We start from the raw sequence: 21,987 nt of genomic DNA, 5'->3' as shown, positions 1-21,987 counted from the left end.
GTAAAAGTAGTGGTGGAAGAGGTGGAACACAGGAAGTGTTTCATTGAGTTCCAGATGTGGGGATAAAGATGGCCAAGTGAAAAAGCCTCTGAAGAACCGAAGATAAGAAGCTGTGGACTTCCATTGCTGGCAGAGTTCTAGGGAGGTCTTAAGTTTTAAAAAAAACCAAGGATCCTGAAATCCTAAGCCTAAGAGTGTAACATTACTCTATAGGAGTTGAAGGTTCCAGCACCCAAGACTGTTCAGGAGCTGTGTCACTGGAAGATTCTGCAGCTGCCTTTATGCTTGATAAATGTTTGTAACTATTTAGGTAAATCGAACTAAAGATAGCATAGCTTTAGCTTTCCCCTCAATGGGAAATGTTTACTATGGGAAAGTAATGGAAAATTTTGTTTCTTTCGCATGCTTAGCTAGACATCCTGGGTCATTAAAAAAAAAATTCAGGACTTGGCAAATTGGTTACTGCCACTCATTACAGTACTGGAATCCAAAGCCTGCAAAGCAGCTAGTATTTAAAACCTACATAGGAAGTGATCAACCTGAGTGCTTAGAACCATAAACCTCTTACTTCTAAAGCCTGGAGCAATGGGTCATTAGCTCTAAGGGCTGCAAAGGATAAGGCCACTAGGACCGACAGTTAAACCCATAAGATTTAAGATTTCATCTGGACTGCCACCATTAGATGAGCTTTTCCCTCCTGCTCACCGTTTCTATTCTGCAGCCATGCAACTGGTAACAAAACTGAGAGCCAATTTCTAGTCACTTTTGCTATGTAGCCCAGGCTGGCCTTAAATACCCAATTCTTCCACCTCAGCTTCCAGAGTACTGAAATTACAAGCATGTGATACCATCCCTAGCTGGTAAACAAGACATTTTAAATGTTTCATATTAACTATATTTCTCCTTCTACATGTGAGTCTTATTACTATTTCTTTATGACTAACTGAATTATTTTAGTCAAAAGCTATGCATACACATTGTAAAACAACACATACAACAGCCCCTCCCCCAAGAAGCAAAGCATTGGCTAAATGCAAAGGTTCCCTGAGATAAGGGCAGTTTTGCAGTGCTCAATTTCTTTGACCACAATGAAGTACTAAGCTACACTAATTGCCTAATAATTGTTCTATTGTTTCCTACAATACTCTGGAGCATAAACTGTTCAAATTTGTTTTGATCTCTTGATCCCAGGAGGTATCCATATTACCTTGTCTTTCTCAGGTCTCTGAGAAACTAACAGGTACATAGTTTAGTCTGTAACTCCAGTAACTATTGAGATTCTCCTAATTGTTTTTCAACATAAGCAGTAAAGCCATTGACATCAAATGTGAATGTCACACCAACTGATTCTCCAACACAAACTCTATGTCAGTTGAGATCACTCTATGCCCTGTTTTAGATTAAGGACTATATGGGCATTGTGGCACAACAGGAACCCTTACAGAAAGGGTCCTCTTAGTTGGGTGGTAGTGATGAAGACCTTTAATCCCAGCACTTGGGAAACAGAGGCAGGAGAAACTCTGGGAGGTTGAGGTCAGTGTAGTCTGCAGAGTGAGTTCCAGGACTCCAGAGCTATCTCAAAACTAAAACAATAGCTAAATCAAGGACCTACAGGCAGAGAACTCCAGACTACTCAACTGCCATGAGCTGGTTCCCCTGTTTACCCACCTAGACCTGCCATCCACTCATCTGCCAGTTGCTTTATCTGAACCGTCCTGGTTCTTCCGCTTTGCTTTTGCAACTGTAGTGAACTCTGAAGTTTTGTTCTTAAACCTGTGACATCCACAGCGGTCTGCTTCTCCAGCTTTTTCCCTGCATCTGATTTGGATTCCTTATCTTATCAATACAGACTATACATTTCTGTCAGCTTACTTCAGAAACCTCTGGAGACGTCTGAATTCCATGCAGTGAGTCTGTAACAAAATCCTAGTGTCAATAGTGCTGACTGTAAATAAGGGCAGACCCTACAGATTAAAAATTCTATCTCAGAAGACATACTTCAACCTACATATGCCAGCTCCAAATGAAGTTCTCAGACTACTCCCATTTCTAGTTAGGTTACTGCAAATTTGAATGTTCCCCTGACCTCTAATTTTTTTGAATAGCTCACAACTCATTAAAGCAGGAGAGAGAGAGAGAGAGAGAGAGAGAGAGAGAGAGAGAGAGAGCGAGAGCAAGCGAGCGAGCGAGAGAGAGAGAGAGAGAGAGAGGAGAGAGAGAGAAAATAATGAGGAGGGACATGGGAAATTTAGAATGGAAATTTAGAATGGAAGATGAAGCAGAGGAGGAGGCTGTGGTGGGAGGAGAAATAACAAACAAAAGAGATGCTTGAAAAGGCCATATGGAAATCTAGTATTTTCCACATATATCTGATATGGAGGTATTTAATTGGAGTCATGCTACACAGAGGATAATGCTCTGCTCATAAGCCACAGGTGCCAAACAAAAAGTCCAGTGCCAGATGTGCTATACTTCCCCTGAAGTCGTCGGACAGGGGTGTTCTCAAGACTCTCCACCTAAATATTACAGGCTATTTGTAGTGAAAAATTTGGAATTTTGGTGTGGCATATGGGGCTGCTTCAGACTGTTCACTGCACCTGATTATGATTTGCCTCGTGCTCTAGCAGATTTTGTCAGCTGTGAATAGTTTGTGAGTGTGTGACATTTGGAATGCTGGGGACTTTTCAGAGAGTGTATAAATGCTAGGGCCCAAAGATGTGTGGGTTTTTGTTGGTTGGTTAGTGCTTGGTTGCTGTTACTCATGTTTAAGTAGTCAGGAATAAAGAAAAAAACAATACGAAGAAATTAGATATCCTGACTGTGAGGTCAAACTTGCCCTAAGGAACTCTACATCCCTAATCCTCAGGAAGCAGTCTCGCTATAATGTTATGCCTTTTCCCTGTATCTTTTTCCCCCCTATCCTGTCTAGGGCTAGAGGTTGAAAGTGTGGAAGAAAAAAGGTGGAGAAGGGTAGAAGAAAGAAGAACCCACAAAGCAGTTAAGGACAAGCTACTGATATTGTCCTTGCTCTTGGTTGACATCAGAATTTGATGGTAAGACTTATTGCTGAAGACACCACACATTTAAGTCACAGTACATAGAGAAGTAAAATTGGTACTGTCAGGAAACTTCCTCTCTGTTGGCTACCATTCATGTGATGGAAGCCACTGGGCTGGCTGCTGGAGGGGTAGGTCATCAGCAATCTTACCCAGCTGTGAGCCCAGGGAGTTACGATCATTAAAGCACTTTGCCTACCATTATCTGTTTATTAAAAAGAATTAAATTCAACAATAGCCAAATTAAAGGCATTGACATGCTGGGTAGACTAAAATGTAGCACAGGAGTGCTGTTCCAAATATACTACATACTTTGCCCTGTACGTGATTACACGTGACAAATTCTACAACCGTGCAATACTCTCTTTTGCTCTATCATTGTGCATTTGATTTCTATGTGCATTATGAACCATATATTATAATATTATTTTATCATATGTAATTATTTCTGTTTAGTAGCATTCTTGAGGTATAACTTGTGTGTCATATAATCCATCCATGAAAATTATGTAACTATATAGTGCTGGTATATATATTCATAGTAAAAGAGTCCAGGGATTGCCTCCCTAAAATAAGCACCCTTACTGGACATGGTAGTGCACACTTTTGATCTTAGCACTTGAGAGGCAGAGTAAGGTGAATGTGAGTTCCAGAGCTACACAGTGAAAACCTGTCTCAAATAACCAACCAACCAACCAACCAATCAATCAATCAATACATAAATATTAGGCATCCTCAAACACTATTTTTTATTCAATATATTTTTATTTACATTTCAAATGATTTCCCCTTTTCTTGCCCCCACTCCACGAAAGTCACATAAGCCCCCTTCCCTCCCCCGGTTCTCCCACCCACCTCTTCCCAATTCCCTGTTCTGGTATTGCCCTATACTGTTACACTGAGTCTTTCCAGAACCAGGGGCCACTCCTCCATTCTTCTTGTACCTCATTTGATGTGTGGATTATGTTTTGGGTATTCCAGTTTTCTAGGCTAATATCCACTTATTAGTGAGTGCATACCATGATTCATCTTTTGAGACCGGGTTACCTCACTTAGTATGATGTTCTCCAGCTCCATCCATTTGCCTAAGAATTTCATGAATTCATTGTTTCTAATGGCTGAATAGTACTCCATTGTGTAAATATACCACATTTTTTGTATCTATTCTTCTGTTGAGGGATACCTGGGTTCTTTCCAGCTTCTGGCTATTATAAATAGGACTGCTATGAACATAGTGGAGCATATATCCTTATTACATGCTGGGGAATCCTCTGGGTATATGCCCAGGAGTGGTATAGCAGGATCTTCTGGAAGTGACGTGCCCAGTTTTCTGAGGAATCGCCAGACTGATTTCCAGATTGGTTGTACCAATTTGCAACCCCACCAACAGTGGAGGAGTGTTCCTCTTTCTCCACATCCTTGTCAACACCTGCTGTCTCCTGAGTTTTTAATCTTAGCCATTCTGACTGGTGTAAGGTAAAATCTCAGGGTTGTTTTGATTTGCATTTCCCTGATGACTAATGAAGTTGAGCATTTTTTAAGATCAAACGCTATTTTGAAGGACCGTAGAAAGTAGCAAACAGATGCAAGAAGCAACATTATTCTGATACCTCCTTATTTGCAGAAAGTCTAGACCTCCAAACAGGAATAAAACCAAAACCAAAACAAAACCCTGCTTGTTTTGAGTTCTATCAAATAAATTCACATCATAGTAAAAGAATTTAAATTCTGTTTGCACACCTAGACAGAATTTTTCTCCTTTTTTTAAAATTCGATATAATTTATTTACATTTCAAATGATTTCCCCTTTTCTAGCCCCCCACTCCCCGAAAGTCCCGTAAGCCCCCTTCTCTTCCCCTGTCCTCCCACCCACCCCTTCCCACTTCCCCGTTCTGGTTTTGCCGAATACTGTTTCACTGAGTCTTTCCAGAACCAGGGGCCACTCCTCCTTTCTTCTTGTACCTCATTTGATGTGTGGATTATGCTTTGGGTATTCCAGTTTTCTAGGTTAATATCCACTTATTAGTGAGTGCATACCATGATTCACCTTTTGAGTCTGGGTTACCTCACTTAGTATGATGTTCTCTAGCTCCATCCATTTGCCTAAGAATTTCATGAATTCATTGTTTCTAATGGCTGAATAGTACTCCATTGTGTAGATATACCACATTTTTTGTATCCACTCTTCTGTTGAGGGATACCTGGGTTCTTTCCAGCATCTGACAATTATAAATAGGACTGCTATGAACATAGTAGAGCATGTATCCTTATTACATGCTGGGGAATCCTCTGGGTATATGCCCAGGAGTGGTATAGCAGGATCTTCTGGAAGTGACGTGCCCAGTTTTCTGAGGAATCGCCAGACTGATTTCCAGAGTGGTTGTACCAATTTGCAACCCCACCAACAGTGGAGGAGTGTTCCTCTTTCTCCACATCCTTGTCAACACCTGCTGTCTCCTGAGTTTTTAATCTTAGCCATTCTGACTGGTGTAAGGTAAAATCTCAGGGTTGTTTTGATTTGCATTTCCCTGATGACTAATGAAGTTGAGCATTTTTAAGATCAAATGCTATTTTGAAGGACTGTAGAAAGCAGCAAACAGATGCAAGAAGCAACATTATTCTGATACCTCCTTATTTGCAGAAAGTCTAGACCTCCAAACAGAAATAAAACCAAAACCAAAACAAAACCCTGCTTGTTTTGAGTTCTATCAAATAAATTCACATCATAGTAAAAGAATTTAAATTCTGTTTGCACACCTAGACAGAATTTCATCATAGTTCTCTGTCTTGAATTTTGGTGCCAAAGATGATTTACAAGTAATCATCTAACAAGAAGGCCAATCAGACTTTATCCTAGGCCATGGGTCTCTTCCCTAAACATATCAAACTCCCCTGAGAATCATGAGATCACCTAATAGCCCCCATATCTCTCCTCATACATAGACATTTCTAAATAAAAATTTGAAAATAGCATATACATTTCTAAGTAATTTTGACCTAGTGTGCTATCAGTCACATTGTTACAATTTTCCTCCTATTCTGTGCATTTTCAAAAACTATTTTTTCCATTAGTAACTTTGTTTGCCTCTTCTCCTTTAAAGAAAAAAAGCTTGAAAGAATAGAGAGGAATTGACCTTCATTCCTACAATACAGATGGACAAACATTATCCAATTTTATGACATTTTCAGCATTCCTAAAGAAAAACCCGTCTCCATTACCAATCATCTTCCATTTCTACTCTTCTTCTCCTAACTCCAAGCAATCACTAACATTTTCTGCCTCTATAGATTTGGTGACATCACTATTACTGAACAATATCTCATATTTTGTGGTTGTCTACTTTCACTTAACATGATGTTTTTAAAGTTTACTTTATAGGAGCATGGCTCAGATCTTCTTCCTTTTTTGTCAAATAAATATATAGTTTGTTTATTTACAAGTTGATAAGAATCTAAATTTTTAGCTATTAAGAATGATGTTGCTATGAACATTTTTGTGTACTATTATATGCTTGTGTATTTTCAATTCTTTGGTGCATATACCTAGGAGCAGAATTGTTTGAACAAATGATAACTATATGCTTAACATTATGACAAAGTGTCAATTCATTTCCCAAGTGAATACAGCATTTTACATTCCAACCAGCAAAATGTGAGGGATGTAGTTTCTCTCCATACTTGCCAAAGTTTATTTTCTATCTCTTTCATCCTAGTCATGTTCTTTGGTGTGAAATGGTTGAGTTTCTGATTTGAATTTCCCTAATTGCTAATAGTTTTGAACTTTCTTTTCATGTGCCTATGTGTTACAATAGTTTTGGCAAAATCATTATATGCAAAACAGGCAAACCCATACCCAGAATAATTATCTATGCTAGTAAGGACAAAGTGCTGACCTTTTTATGGTGGAAAATGAAGGAGTCTATTATGCTGATGGATTAATAATGATTGTATTAAGTAATCAGGAGTTAATAACAGTTCTGGACTTGTTGTCAAGCATATAAATATCAGAGAAGAGGAAATAAATCCACCCAAAGTTCAAGGAAATTTCACCCTCAATAAAATTTCTGAATCCAGAAAGACTTTTCCCCTTCAAATCATTTTGGATCATCACAAGATGTAGCTTCTGATAGAAGGCATTTGGCTCTCGACACACCTTTTGATGAACATTTATTTGGAACACAAGTATTTTCACATCCTGTGTCTATTGGGAGAGAGCTATCCACATATCCATATATATGGGACATGCAGAGACATTATTTCTAAGTCGAAAGATAAGCTGTACCTGGTTCCTTCTGCCACAACAAGAGAATAACAATTCTTGGTTACTTTTCCTGTTGGTGTAATAAAACACCCCAATAAGAGCAATTTAAAGGAGAAATTATTTTGGCTCACAGTTTGAGGGTTCAGTTCCTCATGATGAAGAAATCACAGAAGCAGGCCCTTGAGGTGGCTTGTCTCACAGTGTTCACAGTCAGGATGCAGGGAATAACAAAGCCTACTTACTTTCTCCGTTTTATGTAGTATATGACTCTGGACTATGAGTGCTACTCATATTCAGGGTGTTTCCTCTAATCTCCATTTCCCAAGTCCAGACAATCATTAGACACACCCAGAGGGTATCTAATTTAAATAATCCCTTACATGCATGCTTAGTGACTTGTGTCATAAATTATTCTAGATTCTGGTTAGCTAACAACCAATATTACCTAATGCATGGGCCTATGTGGGTCTTGGAGCATCACATTCCTCACTTGGATGTTGTTACTCTATGCTGCTGTTACTTGGAAAGCTGTTAAAACATTGCCTGAAAACAAGAACAGGCACTTCAACTACTCGAGGCTGCTAGACAGTGTGCTCTGCCACTTGGACCATGTGATCCAGTAAACCTACTGTTACTTGAGGTGTCATTGGTAAATATGGGGGAAATCTGGAGCCTTTGTAGAATAACACAGACTAACATAGGGGACCCTTGTGATTTTGAAACAAGGCCCTGCTGCTATCTGCAGACAGCTATTCTCCCTTTGAGAAGCAGCTCATGGCCTGAGAGCAGACCTTAGTGTAATGAGTAATCAACATTCCATGTGACCTGAGAGGTCCGTAATACGCTGGATATTATCTCAGCCAGCAAACCACGAAGTTGGACTGGTACTGTAGTAATCTAGCATTAAGTGGAAGTGGCATATATGTGAACAGGCCCAAGTACATACTGAAGACATGAACAAATTGCATAAAGATGTTGTCCAAACGCTTATGGTTCTTATTCCTGCAGTAATACCTTCTGTCCCTAAGCATGCACTCATGGCCTCATTGGGGCATGCTTTATGTTTAGTTGACTGAGCAAGAGAAAACGTAGGCCTGGTTTATAGATGTTTCTGCATAATATGCAAACACTACCCAGAATCAAGCAGATACATCATTAGAACCCTTTCTGGGAACCCCTTAAAGATACTGGTCAAGACAAATCTTCAAAAAGGACAGAATTTCAGACAATAAACATGGCCATACATTTTTCTTGGAAAGAGAAATGGCCAAAGGTGTAATTAAATACTGATCCATTGGCTATAGCCAATGGTTTAGGTGGATGGTGGTGGAGAATGGTTGTAAAATTGCTGAGACGGTTGGGGAAGAAGGATGTGGATAGATTGCTCCAAATAATCAAAGGAGGTGATGAAACTTGTGTTCCATGTAAAAGCTCATCAAAAGGTACCTTAAGGGCAAAAGCTACATCTCTGTGAAAATCTAAGTTCATTTGTAGGAGGAAAAGCCTAAACTGAAGGAGTTTTTTGTTTTGTTTTGTTTTGTTTTGTTTTTTTGAAAGTATTTCCCTAGGGTCAGCACACAGATGATAATAAAGTTTTGGTCAGACAGATAGTGTATACCTCAAGTTGGCAGAAAGAGGTAGCTTCTTGTGTATTGTACTGGTTTTGAAGGCATGAAAGATGAGAGAAAGAGAGAGAGAGAGAGAGAGAGAGAGAGAGAGAGAGAGAGAGAGAGAGAGAGAGAGAGAGAGAGAGAATTGTGAGATTCTGCTCCATAATTCCACAGAGCAAATGAGACCAGGCAATGGATGACAGAGTTTGAGGGACTCTGAGAAATCATTGTGTGACACTGTGAGGGTGAAACTGAACTTGCATTTGCAATGAAAAAGAAATATTTAGGCTATTGGTGATGCCATAACCACGGGCTATCAATGAAGGAAAGCTGCAGGTGTGGAGTGGATCAGGCTCAAGAGAGAGCCTATGCTTGATGGGCGGGGCTACTTAAATTCTTTGGAACCAAGCCAATTTCATCTTGAAATGGTAGACAAGAGCTTGCAGGATTTGTAATTTTCCCCCAATGAATTTTGGACTTGATTGCTTCAATTATGCCTTGTTATGCTCCAATCATCTATTTCAGAAAGGAAATTATTTATTCTGCATCACTATATGCTATGTAAATGAGTTATTTTTTTTGTTTTTTGTTTTTTGGGGTTTTTTGTTTGTTTGTTTGTTTTTGTTTTTTTCAAGACAGGGTTTCTGTGTGTAGCCCTAGCTATCCTGGCACTCACTCTGTAGACCAGGCTGGCCTCGAACTCAGAAATCTGCCTGCCTCTGCCTCCCAAGGGCTGGGATTAAAGGCTTGTGCCACCACCGCCCAGTGTAAATGAGTTCTCCTAAATTTTTTTTTATGTTATAGGTGCTCACAGTTAAGAGATTGTCCTGAGTCTAAAAATGTGAATTTTCGGACTTTACAATTGTGAAAGACTATGTTTTGAAGTTGCATATATTTTGCATTGAACATGAGCATAAGAAGTGTAATTTTATGATTTAAAGTGAAGTGTTTGAGTGTCAAGCTGACAAGGGGTTGGCTTAATTGTTAATAATGACATTTCCAACTTGGTAAGATTTAGAATTGCCATAAGAAGGGTCTTTCAGCTTACCTATGAGGAACTGCCTAGATTAGATTGGGGTGGAAGACCTGCCCACAGTGGGTGATACCATTCCTGGGTTAGGATCCTGGACTGTATAAAAAGGTAAAAATGAGCTGAGCACAAGTACACAACTGTTCTCTGCTTCCTGATTAATGATACAATTTGACAGCTTCCTTAACATCCTGACAAGAAGACTTATCTGTCATAGAGTGCACCCTCAAAGTGTGAGCCTCAAATGTCCTTTTCTTCTAAAGTTTCTTGGGAAATTAATCACTGCAACAAGCAAAACAACTAAAACACTATATGACTGGAATTTTAGGGGGCAAGCCTCATAATCCCAACAGGCTAGCCTTGTATGTTTGCTATTGTAATGATTAAAACAGACAAGTGGTGAAAACCAGAAAGTAGATTTAGAATCAATAAAAAGAGCCCAGTAATTCCAAGTTCATCTTCAAGGTACTGGCATAAAATTTGGGTTTAAATAGAGTATCTGGTAAAAGAGATATGTACAGTTCAGTAATCTTAGTCAAGATGCTGTCTAGTTAATCATTGTCTCCACTCTGATTCTGCAATACAAGACAAAGTTATTAATCCTAGAATTGCTTGAGGGAATCAGTCATGTCATACACAAAGATTATTTGGGGCTATAGCCTCCCCTACATGTATGAATGCCTTCATAGGTGGTTGGTCTGTCCTCCAGTGTCTGCTCATACTGGAATCTAAAGTGATTGCAGGGTTAAAGCAATGACATCTTTGTCCCTTAGGCCTTAAGTAGTAGTAAGATAGAATTTAATTGAAAGACATTCTTGAATATTATGTTCATGCAGAGTCGAGCAGGCATTTGACACAAAGTAAAGCAGACAGACACAAAGTGAAGGCAGAGATGTCAGACATTCTACTTCTAGTCATTTTGTGGGCCCAAGTAATGAGTCAGTGTCTTATTGTTGTTTTAGCAAAAGTCGATTAAGTACCTGTGCTATCTATTAGCTATTTGTGTATCTTTTAGGAATAAAACAGCTATTTAAACATTTGCACATTTTCTGCTTGTTTTAGTTACTGTTCTAGTGTTGTGAAGAGACACCATGAGCAAGGCAACTTTTATAAAAAGAAATCATTTAGTTGGAGCCCTCCTTACAGTTTAAGAGGGCTAATTCAATATCATCGTATCACGGAATATGGCAAAGTGCTGGTAGTCATGGTGCAGGAGAAGTTGCTGAGAACTTACATCAGATCAGGCAGAGAGGCAGGAAGGCAGGAAGGCAAGCAGAGAGGGAGAGAGAAGGGAAGAAGAAGAAGAACAGAGAGAAGAAGGAGAGGGAGGGAGGGAGGGAGGGAGGGAGGGAGGGAAGGAGGGAGGGAGGGAGGGAGGGAGGGAGGGAGGGAGGGAGGGAGGGAGGAAGGGCACCTCCAGTGGCATACTCACTCCAACAAGGCCACACATTCTAATCCTTACCAAAAAGTTCCATCAACTGGGGACAAGGCATTCAAATATTTGAACCTATCGGGGCCATTCTCATTCAAACTATCACACACATGCTTTTTAAAAAGGAGTTGGATTGAACCCAGGCCTTTGAAATGTTAAACATGTACTCTATGACCAAGTTACATATAAAGTCCCTGTGCATCTTTAAAGTTGAATTATTGTGTTATGAGTTATTTGTGTTATTCAGAATCCCTTGTGTGTTCTGGAAATTGGCTTTAAATTTGATAATATTCTATTCCATCATGTAGCTTCTCCTCTCACTTATTTTTGTTTTCTTTTTTTGAAACCGAATTTTTCTATGAAGCCCAAGACAGCCTCAAATCTGCTATTTTCCTGCCCCAATTTCTGAATGCTGATATTACAGGCATGTGTAACCACACTCAAGATTTTTTTTTTCCATTCTGCTGTTTCACTTTGATGAGGCATAATTTATCTTGTTTTTGTTATATGATGTATTATTTGTTATGGCAAAGAAAACTTGCCTGAATTAAGATCATGAATATTTATACCTATGTCAAAGTTTATAGCTGTTACATGCCTATTTATCATTCAATTGAGATGTTTATTTTTGTTTACATTAACATTCAGATATTTTTCTCTGATCAATTTTTTTATTGTCTAAAATGTGTTTTTCCTGGGCCCGGTCTACTTAGTGTAGAAACTCTATAAGCATCTGATAATAAAGGCATTAAAGAAGTGCTTGTTCTTCTTTGAAAGAATGGTGAAGAATGATTATTACAGTAGTTCAATGTTCAAGTGTTTGGGAAAAGTGAGGAACTGTAACTAAAGATAATATGGCATTGGGTTTACCAAAATGGGGAACACTAAATATACTCTTTTCTCTGTGATAAACTAAAAGTCTTAGAGAGTAGGAAAAAATGCAACTTGTTTTAAGCAGAATTTAAAGGCATCTAAGAAAACAAATGGTGAAATTACTAATTTATATAAAGCTAATATATTTTGAAACTATTAAAAAGAGTTAAAGAATGGGAACTTAATAAAATCTTAGAAGCTGTGCCATGCAGAATTCAAAATGAATTTTCCAACCCACTGTTGCCTTTGCACCTGCCCTGATACTCATCTTTCATATTCATCATCATGCTTTATTAACCTCCATTCTCTCCTCTTCTGTTTATCCCGAAGTAAAGCAAAATTCTGTATCAAATGTAGAGATGATGCTATGTTGTTTGTTTGTTTGTTTTATGAGAAAGAGTCTATGGGGAGGATCCTTACACTATTTTCACTCCCTGGACTGGACTGAAAACTGTGATTGTGGGTTTTGGAGTTGTATCAGGGCATGCAAGAATTTGCTAAAGAATACGGATGACCGTAATGTCTTACAAGCCAGAGTTTCTGAACTTTTATTAACTTGGAATTTTCATCTCTAAGAGTGTCTCACTCCCTGTAGGTTATCTTACATAAAATAAGGAAGGGTTTTGTTTTCCTTCTGACACTTTGTCTTATTTACATGTAAAAGATGTAGGTTTTCTATCTGATTTCTCTTAATATATAGTTCAGATTACTTAGTACTACAGAAGAAAAAAGGATCAATAACCTGGCTTTTAAAACTGTAAAATGTTAAAGCTATATAAAAGGTACAAAAATCTTTGTTGTCTTACATTTATTTTTATATATGACTATCTATAATATTGTCCACATATATGTCTATATATATAAATTGTTTATGTGAGACAAAACTGCTTATGAGTGCTTACATACATTGAAATCACTACATCAATCCAATTTCCTTTTTGTTCATAATATAAAAGGCTTGGCCACCAGATCCATACACTCCAACTAAAGGGATGAATAATGGTGAGCAGCAAAGAGAGGGAATTTGGTCATTGTGATCCCCAAGTGTGTGTCTTCAGGGTACTAACACGAGCTTTGAAATTAGAGAGAAGAAAGGGTGGGAGACACAAAAGATTTCCACGATTAAGTAATCTTAGAAAAGAAGGTACAGTCTCTACGATTATTGTCTTAAGTTTCTGGATTTTGGAGAAGGTTACTTCGTTGTTCTCAAAACGCAAAGTGATTACAAATTGAGTACAACTGAACTCACTGTTTTCAGCTTTGAAGGTGAAAGAAGTTAGACAGACACTTTCCAAACGATCAACATGTCTAAGCAGAGGAGTAGACAGGTGACACCAAAGACAGGAAACAAGCACAAGATTAAAAGCAGAGGTGCCAGACTTTCACCTTTGTTTGACTTTCAGGCTGGAAGAAGCTGATGTTTTTTGTAGCAAGGTTGATTTCTAAGTTCCTGTTAGAAAACAATTTAGATGTTAAACAAAAGGTTAATTTGAATTAATTGGTGAGAGAAATTGTCTCTAGGACTGTTATCTTGTCTATTTCAGATATAGTTTTCTTTTTACTAAAATATAGTTAATTACTATATTTATATATAGTTAGTTCATTATTATAGTTAGATATATAGTTAGGTAGGAATTTTTTCTAAACTTTACAAAAATAAGACAGAAAGAAACCATAAAGTATGCCAAATAAATACACAAAATTATAGATACTAAGCACAATTTTTTTATAAAGACTGCTAAAGTAAAAACGGAGATGCTGTTAGATGAGAAAGGGTTTCACATAGCAAAATAAGATTTTGTGCTAAAATGGAAAAGTAAACAGGAGTGTAAAAATGTAGCGACAGAACAAAGGATGTAGTGAAAGAAGGAAGCCCAGTGAGGGGCAGGCAGCAGTGCCCACCACAGAAGCTGACAAGCACCCTACCCAGACATTGTCTGTAAGTCCTAAGAGCCACAACATCATTCTGGAAAGTGGGGTTTTACCAAAAGGTTTCCACTTTCAGTTCCCCATGCCTTTCTCTCTCTCTCTAGCCTAGGGATCAGTGAACTAGCCTGCAGTTTTGTGCTGTAAACCTCCTCACTTTCAGAGTTAGAAGGACAGACTTCTATATCCGCCATATAGGCTCAGAGTCTCCTTAGTTTCCCCACCTCCATGCTATCTTTTTCAAAAAAATTCAGGATAGCTCAATTCACAGTAGTTAACTGTGGAAAGAATATAGATATGAATAAAATTGTTAATGGATTTATCAAATGTATACATCCCAACAGATGCACTAATGTAATATTATTAGACAGTAAAAAGGAAATGAAGGCAATACATGCTAATAGCACAGACAAACCTTTAAAATATTAGGAGTAAAAAAAGCTACTTAAAATAACTCCACACGCTTCATGATTCCATAGAGACAAAGGGTAGATTAGTGGCAGCTATTAACTGGAAGTGAGAGCTATCAGGGGTAGAGAATAGGAATGCAATAGTGAGTGTGAATGTAGAGTTTCTTTTGGGGGGATACTGATGATATTCTAAAATAAGATATTGGGGGAAAATTTGGTTAATGTGCTACATGCTAATGAATTATATACTTCTCTTTGTAGTGCTGGGGTTCTGTAGAGCTACATCTTCACCCTCAACCGCACATTTTCAGTAGATAGGTTTTAAGGAATATGGAATACATTTTTAAATGTATAATTAATTATTTCCATTTAAGAATAAAATATTGCCTCTCCATGGTGGGAGAGTTGCACTGTGTCAATGCATAACCACAACTTTTATCTTAAAGGGAAGAAGTTATAGTTTATTTTAAAGCTGTTATGAGGAATCTTGGCCTGGGAATACAGATTTCAGTTACCAGAAATTCCACGTTCCAGTGTGGAAGCAGTTTCGTGAAGCTCTGTAGACTATCAGAACCAAGAAAGTCACAAATCAAGGCACATTTAAAATACATCAGGGAGGTGGTTTCTAATTGCCCAAGATGCTGTCTGATGACAGTCTTAGTTTCTGGTTGTTGGAAGTTAGTAGTCTGATAAGTTAATATATTTCAAAATACTTTTTTGTTTACCAGTCACAGGATATTATTTCTGACAAGGAATGGCTGCTGAGGCCTGGTGGTGGCTAAAGCTACCCCAAGATAAGGTAATTAGGCTCTGGACCTGAAACATTCCAAATTCTCTACATCAGTGCAGATCTAGTCAGTAGACATAGCTTATTTAAGGGGGTATCATTCATAACTGGAACCAGCCTTACCTTTGAAAAATGGTACTATATTAAGGGGTCATCATTACCCTCAGTGTCTGGTATAATCTAAACTCAGCTATGACAATAGTCTTCTGGCCAGGTTTGCAAAGGAAATCAATATTGTTCATGAAAGAGCCCTGTGCCTGTCTCTTTGCTGCTGGTGGTATACCTTCTCTGAGCTGTTGCCTTAGTACAGAGGGGATGAGCCTGGTCTCTCCCTCACACTGCCTCTCCAGAGTAGTTTTTAGCAACAAATAATGCTTTCTCCTTAAGATTAGGAAAGTTGTTTAGCAGAAAGCTCTCTCCTGAAATTTAAACTCAAACTTTTCTAAGCTTGGAGACACAAATCCTTACTTGAAAAAGTAAAATAATCTTTTAAAAATTACAGCACAAGGATAGCTCCACTATTAGTGAGCTGAGCACAAAAAAAAAAAAAACCCTTTAATATTTATCACAATCTTTGGTAACATTTAACCAAAAAGATACAAGGCATTATATGATATTCTATGAAGGGAAAGATGTGACTAAAGGTTAAGGATCCTTTGTCAGAAATGCTTGGGCTCAGATAGGCTTCCTGCTGCAGAGGGTTTTGTTTGTTTGCCTTGTGTTTGAAATACTTGCCTAGGCTTTACCTCTTGAACATCATAATCTGAAATCCAGGATCCCTAAAAACATACAGCAGAAGGTTTTATGCATAATCCTCTAGAGGCAAACAGGAGCCTGCCAGAGATTTCATCTCAGCTGCCTGCAGTTGCTCCTGGGGAACAGGTGGCAACTCTTCTCAGCCCTCTCCTCGGTTGACAAGGTTCAGGGTCCCACCCCGCCACATGCCCGTGCTTAGCATGACATATAATCTAGTGTGCAATCCTGGGAGCCAAATATTATTCCCATTTTATATATGACAAGATTGACCCTTACAGCAAAAGATGCATTATAAATGCCAAATTTATACCTCTAGCACTGAGCTCCAGAAATAATTTGCTGATTTTACATTTAAAAAAAAGAGTTTTAAATGTCTTCATTGCCATTCTAAAGTTCTTTAATAGTTCACCAGTTTGTCATATAACTTTCTGTTTTTAAAATTATTATGACACTCATAATCTAAATGCATTAATATAAAGGAGCAATAGAGCATTAGTGGGCCCAGAAGAAGAGGCCACAGATGAGTTTGAACTGATCTGGTTATAACCAGCTGGGGAATGGCAGGAAGTCTCCAACCACCTGATGATTACATCTGTACGTTTTCCTTGTAGTGCTAAGCATTGTTAGAGTTTTGATGTACACTTTCATAGTTTTCGTTGTGCTAAGAAGCATTCTACAAACATATTTACATTTTATATAAACAGGCTGATACCATATATGTAGTTCTGCAAACTTTTTATTGTTATTTTACAATGTACATGCACATGGGTGAAAATCCTGTACTAAAAGACGGGAGAGCACTGTAGTTGGGTCAGAAGGCTGCTGGTAAAGACACTGATACCTAAAGCAGAGTTTCGGCTGAATGTTAAAGCACAGGCCTGGTAAGTATCTACCAGGGAAAGCAGGGCCAGCAGTGTTCTTTCTCCTCAGAGAGGTGAGAATCGAAGGCCAAAGGCATTAAAGGTATGGGATGTCGTGTAAGCCCCTCTGGCTCCTACCTCCACCGCCCCTCATCCCCCTGACTCCCCGCTGGCCCCTGGGGACTAAAGCATCCTGTGCATCTCTTGGCACCCAGTGAAAACCACCCATTTTCTGCCTCTTCCTCAGCTCTTCCTGAGCCCTAGTCATATCTGCGCACTCTCTCATCATCTCCTCACTGCTTACATGCCTGTCCTGTAAGTCCTCCTGGGAGTTCTTGGGAGAATCATCTGTCCCCCTGTCTGTTTTCCGTTTTGCTTTCCGAGGCACATAATCTTCAGCAGGGCGCTTTTCTGCAGCCCGCGCCTCCTCGCTGGCTGACTTGGCCTGGGAATCGGGCTTGCTCTCCCCTTGGCGCTTGCCCTCCCCGTCAGACTTGCCCTGCTTCTCTGCCTTCCCCTCATCTTGCCCCTGCTCATCTGGCTTTGCCTCCTCCTCTAGCTTGCCCTGGCGTGCTGCTGGCTTTGCTTTCTTGTCCGACTTCTCTTCCTCCTCGGACTTTTCTTCATCTTCAGGCTCTACTTCATCTTCTGGCTTTCCCTCCTTTTCCAGCTTGCCTTCCTTTTCACCGCGGAGTTCTTCCATGTCAAGGTTTCCCTCCTTTTCCTGTCCTGAGAGTAAAAGTGGGGAAACAGGAGGAAAAAGAAGAGACAGGGGAGACTGAGACCCCTGACAGAACACAGGCTCATTAACATCTGTCTTTGCACTTGGCCCTTTGAGGGGTGGTTGTCCCAACCCAGCAAGTATGCCTTATAGGCTTGCCCCCTCCTCCACCCGGAGACAGAGATGCCGTGCCCCGTCCTGCCACTTTCTCTGAGCTCCTTCAGGGTGACAAGCTCTGAGTGTGTCACATGGGATAGCTTGGGAGGGGGCAGGCAGTGGGGCCCCAAATCATGCCCCATTTTGTCATGATTCACTGACCTGCAGGGATCCCAGGCAGGTCAACCTTCCTTTTCCGATGTCACAATGCTCTGGGAACAGCAGAGACCTACAGACAGGACACAGGGGCAGTGTCTGCGTGGTCAGTGGATGCACAGAGACTGTCCGTCAGCCCATACTCATCATCCAACCTTTTCCTCCGTTAACCTGCCACCCCCGCATACCCCAGCCGCCATTTCTTTTCAGGCCTTGGGCACTAAATCGGGATGCTCTCCAAACTCCGTTTTACTCTGCGCTCCCCACTCGGACTCTGGAGGCAGCTTGCCCCACCACCAACCCTGTTTGGTCCGGGTCAGTTTGTCTTCAGATCCTGGAGTGTGCCTTCACTTCAGATCGCATCTGTCTACAGCTCACCGTCGCACTGCGGGCCCCCTCACCCCCACCCCGCCTGCTCTAAAACGGATTAGGAGTGGGATGAAAGAAGGGAGCCGCCTGCGGGGGTCCTCCTCCCCCTCCTCTTGCCCAGTCCGCTGTGTCCCCTCCTTACCAATCTCCGGGATCTCTTCCCCCTCCCTTCCTACTGCTGTTGGTTCCAGCTGCCACCCCCCCCCCCTGCCCTGCTCTGTTGGCAGAGGCAGCATTTCAGTACTGACCTGAGGAGACCCAGGACAGGCCTTTGCCTTCTCCGGCTTGCAGAAGCCCACTCGCAGCTGGTCTGCTGCTTAGGATAGCTCAGGGAGCTGGTTCTGCGCGGGTGCCAAGACCAGACCGTAGGGCGGGCAAGCGGACGTGGGGGCTGGTGCCCACGTCTGCGCCTGGCCGGTCACGTGAACAACGCGTCACCCGAGCTCTCCCCCCCACATGCCTGACCCATCTCACTCTCCACCTCCCTAGGGGACTGAGATGAGTACTGTAGGAGGTGTGTGTCACAAAGTCATGAGGTTCCTGAGAAGAAGCTTGGGAGGCTACAGGATGTTTTACCTGGTGCATCTTTGATACACGTACACCTCTCTCATATATGCAGGTTACAGGTGGGATAGATGATCAAAAATGGTATTTTAGCTCTTGAGCCACAATAACCTGTTTTCAAACCAAGTCTGGGCACAGTAGCACACACCTGTAGTCCCGGCACTCAGAAAGTTGAAAGGAGTTCAGGGTAAGCCTTGAACTCCTACAGTGAGTACAGCTACCATCAAGACTCTAAACCAACCCATCCACCCAGCCTTGTCTGAATATAGGTGATTGGTGGAGGTGCCTGCTGGGAAGCTGAGCTGCTATTGAATGTTCCCTAGGGCTCTGTTCTAGGCTTCTTTTGGTTTGCAGGCTCTCAATTTCTATGTGATCTCATTCATTTGTCTCAAAAGACTGATCATTCTCAAATAAGCATTTCCAGGCTATTTTTTTCATAAACACCAGACCCAGTTTTGCTTTCCTTTCAGTTATAATAGAGTGTTCTTCCATACCCCTTGAAATATATTCTAAGATTGTTTTTTTTATTCGATATAATTTATTTACATTTCAAATGATTTCCCCTTTTCTAGCCCCCCCACTCCCCGAAAGTCCCGCAAACCCCCTTCTCTTCCCCTGTCCTCCCACCCACCCCTTCCCACTTCCCCGTTCTGGTTTTGCTGAATACTGTTTCACTGAGTCTTTCCAGAACCAGGGGCCACTCCTCCTTTCTTCTTGTAAGATTGTTTTTTTATAATTTCAGTGACAATAGTTACTTGAAACTTGACGCTGTTCCATTCCATTTCCAGCATATGCTTGCAGTATAAGTTCTCTCCATATTAGTCAGTCATTTGCCATTTCAATTGTCATACCCACAGTGCTAGTGTTCAAGCAATCACTGACTTACTTAACAGTGGTCCCAAAATATAAAATTTGTAATGTGTGCAATTCTCTTATATTAAATAAAAGCCATAATGTACTTATTTGAAAGAAAAGCAGAGAGTTCATAACTTACTAACTAAAGGAAAAAGATCTAATATTATTTGGGGATGGGGGATATGCCTGGTATGTGCAAGATTTTGAGTTCCATTTTAACATCATTTAAAAAAATCATCTTTTATTCATGAAATTGTGAGGAAATAAAATAAAATTCATGATAGCTTTAGCCTTGCATGTTAGCCTAACAAACCCAATGACCACAGACCCTGGCAAGGTTGCTTAGTAAAATATAGGAGCTTAGTAAAATAAAGGAAAAATATTGTATTGTAGTGCTTGGAACTACCCAGTTTCTGACACCTGCTGTAGATCTTGGATCTGATCCTCTATGTATAGGTGAAAGTTAATGTGTTGTGGGAAATTCACTAGAAAAGACTGCTTAGACATGGATTTAAGCCAATAGAAATTCTTTATTAACTGGCTGGTTACTACACTGGATTTTTTTTTTGGGGGGGGGGATTGCAGTGTAGCCCCAAACTTTTCTCAAGATTAGCTTTTAAGCACAAAATCCGTATCTTAGGTTTATATTCCTCAGTAAGCAAGAATGGTTAGTGATAAGCAGAGCTACAGAAGCCAAAATCAAGGTGAGTACATTTGGAGACTATCCCATAACAATAGACTTCGATGGATTGATTAAGCCTTTGTTTTGCAGATGATGTTGTCACTGTACTGAGTTTTGTGACCTGAATGATACTTCCAATCATTGAGTCCATTGTGCTAAGGTCTCAGGGCCTACTAAGGTCTGGAGCTTGTTACAAATGTAATGAGCTTTCAGAGAACAAAATTAAAGTAGCCAGAAATAAAAATTATGCTTTCAAAGAAACCAGTTTGATTGTTTTGATTTGGTTTCTGAACAGCAAAATTTGAAATATGAAGACAATGGAATATTATTGAAATTATTATTGGGAATTTCTTGAAAGAAAATTAAAACTTGGAAATTGGCAGCCAGCAAAAAGTAGACTTCAAAGCAAAGGTGGCATAAAAATAAAACAAAACTGGGAAAGGTGTATGGGCAGCAAGTATGAAATAATAGAAAAATATTTTTCATATTTAAAATATCTTAGATTGAAAAGTAGGGATGAAATGGGGAACAAAATTTAAAAGAGTAAATATCTATAGGCTTTAAAACAATATTTTTGTCTTGACAGACTCCAGGATCATCTGGGAGATTCGAATCTGGTCATGTCTGTGAAGGTTCCTCTTGATTGGGTTAGCTGAGGTGAAAAGACCTGCCTCCCGTGTGTGTATGGCTTAGTTCTGTGGCTGGATCTTAGGCTAAGGAAAGAGAACTTATCAGCATGCACACATTCATTTCCTTCTTTTCCCAGTTTAGGATAAAGTACAACCAACTCCCCTAATTTTCTGGTACTACGATGATATGATTTCCCTGCTGTGATAGACTGTGATACATGGTGTGCTTAGCTAGATGAGACCTACATTCAACCCATAGCATGAGTATTTTCTCTCTTATAAAACCAAAATGGAAATATAAAGATAAGTAAAGATCAGGGACTGGAGAGGTAGCTCAGCAGTTATGAGCAGTGACTGCTCTTATAGAAGTCCCTAATTGAATTCCCAGCACCTTCATTGTAGTTTCCAACCATCTATAACTCCAGTCCCAGGAGATCCAACTCTATGGCTTCTGTTGGTAATGAACACATGTGATGCACAGACATATGTGGAGGCAAAACACCATACACATAAAATAAAATTTAAATTAAAAATAAGAGAAATGCCAGGTATGGTTGTGAACACCTTTAATAGCCACACTCTAGAGGCAGAAGCAAACCATTCTCTCTGAGTTGGAGGGTATCCTGATCTACTTAGTGAGTTCTAGGACAGTCAGGGCTATAGAGAGACCCTGTCTCCAAAAAAGGAATAGTGAAACAACTATATACAAATAAAACAATAACAAATGCTGACCAAAAAAACCCTTTTATAGTCATATTACCAATAACATACTTTAAAACAGAGATAAGAGGTATTATATTTTAATTTTATGTATTTATTAATACTATCTCAAACTTTAAAAAATTGCCAGTCCT

The 21,987-nt window shown here is 39.9% G+C and overlaps 1 protein-coding gene and 1 long non-coding RNA gene across 4 annotated transcripts in view; one reads left to right on the top strand and one right to left on the bottom strand.

Annotated features, from left to right (window-relative positions):
- LOC127675350 (uncharacterized) overlaps positions 1-21,349 on the top strand; it is a 33,471-nt gene extending 12,122 nt beyond the window's left edge. For 2 of the 3 annotated variants that reach the window (XR_007975473.1, XR_007975472.1), the window contains exons 5-6: positions 2,930-3,053; positions 21,091-21,349. This is a non-coding gene — a long non-coding RNA (uncharacterized LOC127675350). Of the gene's footprint in view, positions 1-2,929; positions 3,129-21,090 lie in introns of those variants that run through there. The other variant, XR_007975474.1, reaches the window with a different exon arrangement.
- Positions 16,858-18,806, bottom strand: Tceal3 (transcription elongation factor A like 3). Its single transcript, XM_052171445.1, has 3 exons — positions 18,652-18,806; positions 18,041-18,107; positions 16,858-17,730 (listed from the first exon to the last, which is right to left on the bottom strand). Exon 3 carries the CDS (start codon positions 17,702-17,704, stop codon positions 17,099-17,101), a length of 606 nt encoding a protein of 201 aa, XP_052027405.1. The 5' UTR covers positions 17,705-17,730; positions 18,041-18,107; positions 18,652-18,806; the 3' UTR covers positions 16,858-17,098.
- Positions 21,350-21,987: the final 638 nt, after the last annotated feature.

Source organism: Apodemus sylvaticus, chromosome X (assembly GCF_947179515.1).
Source record: "Apodemus sylvaticus chromosome X, mApoSyl1.1, whole genome shotgun sequence".
Taxonomy (NCBI): Eukaryota; Metazoa; Chordata; class Mammalia; order Rodentia; family Muridae; genus Apodemus; species Apodemus sylvaticus.
The sequence above is the reverse complement of the archived record's forward strand: the minus strand, read 5'-3'. Positions and strand labels throughout refer to the sequence as shown.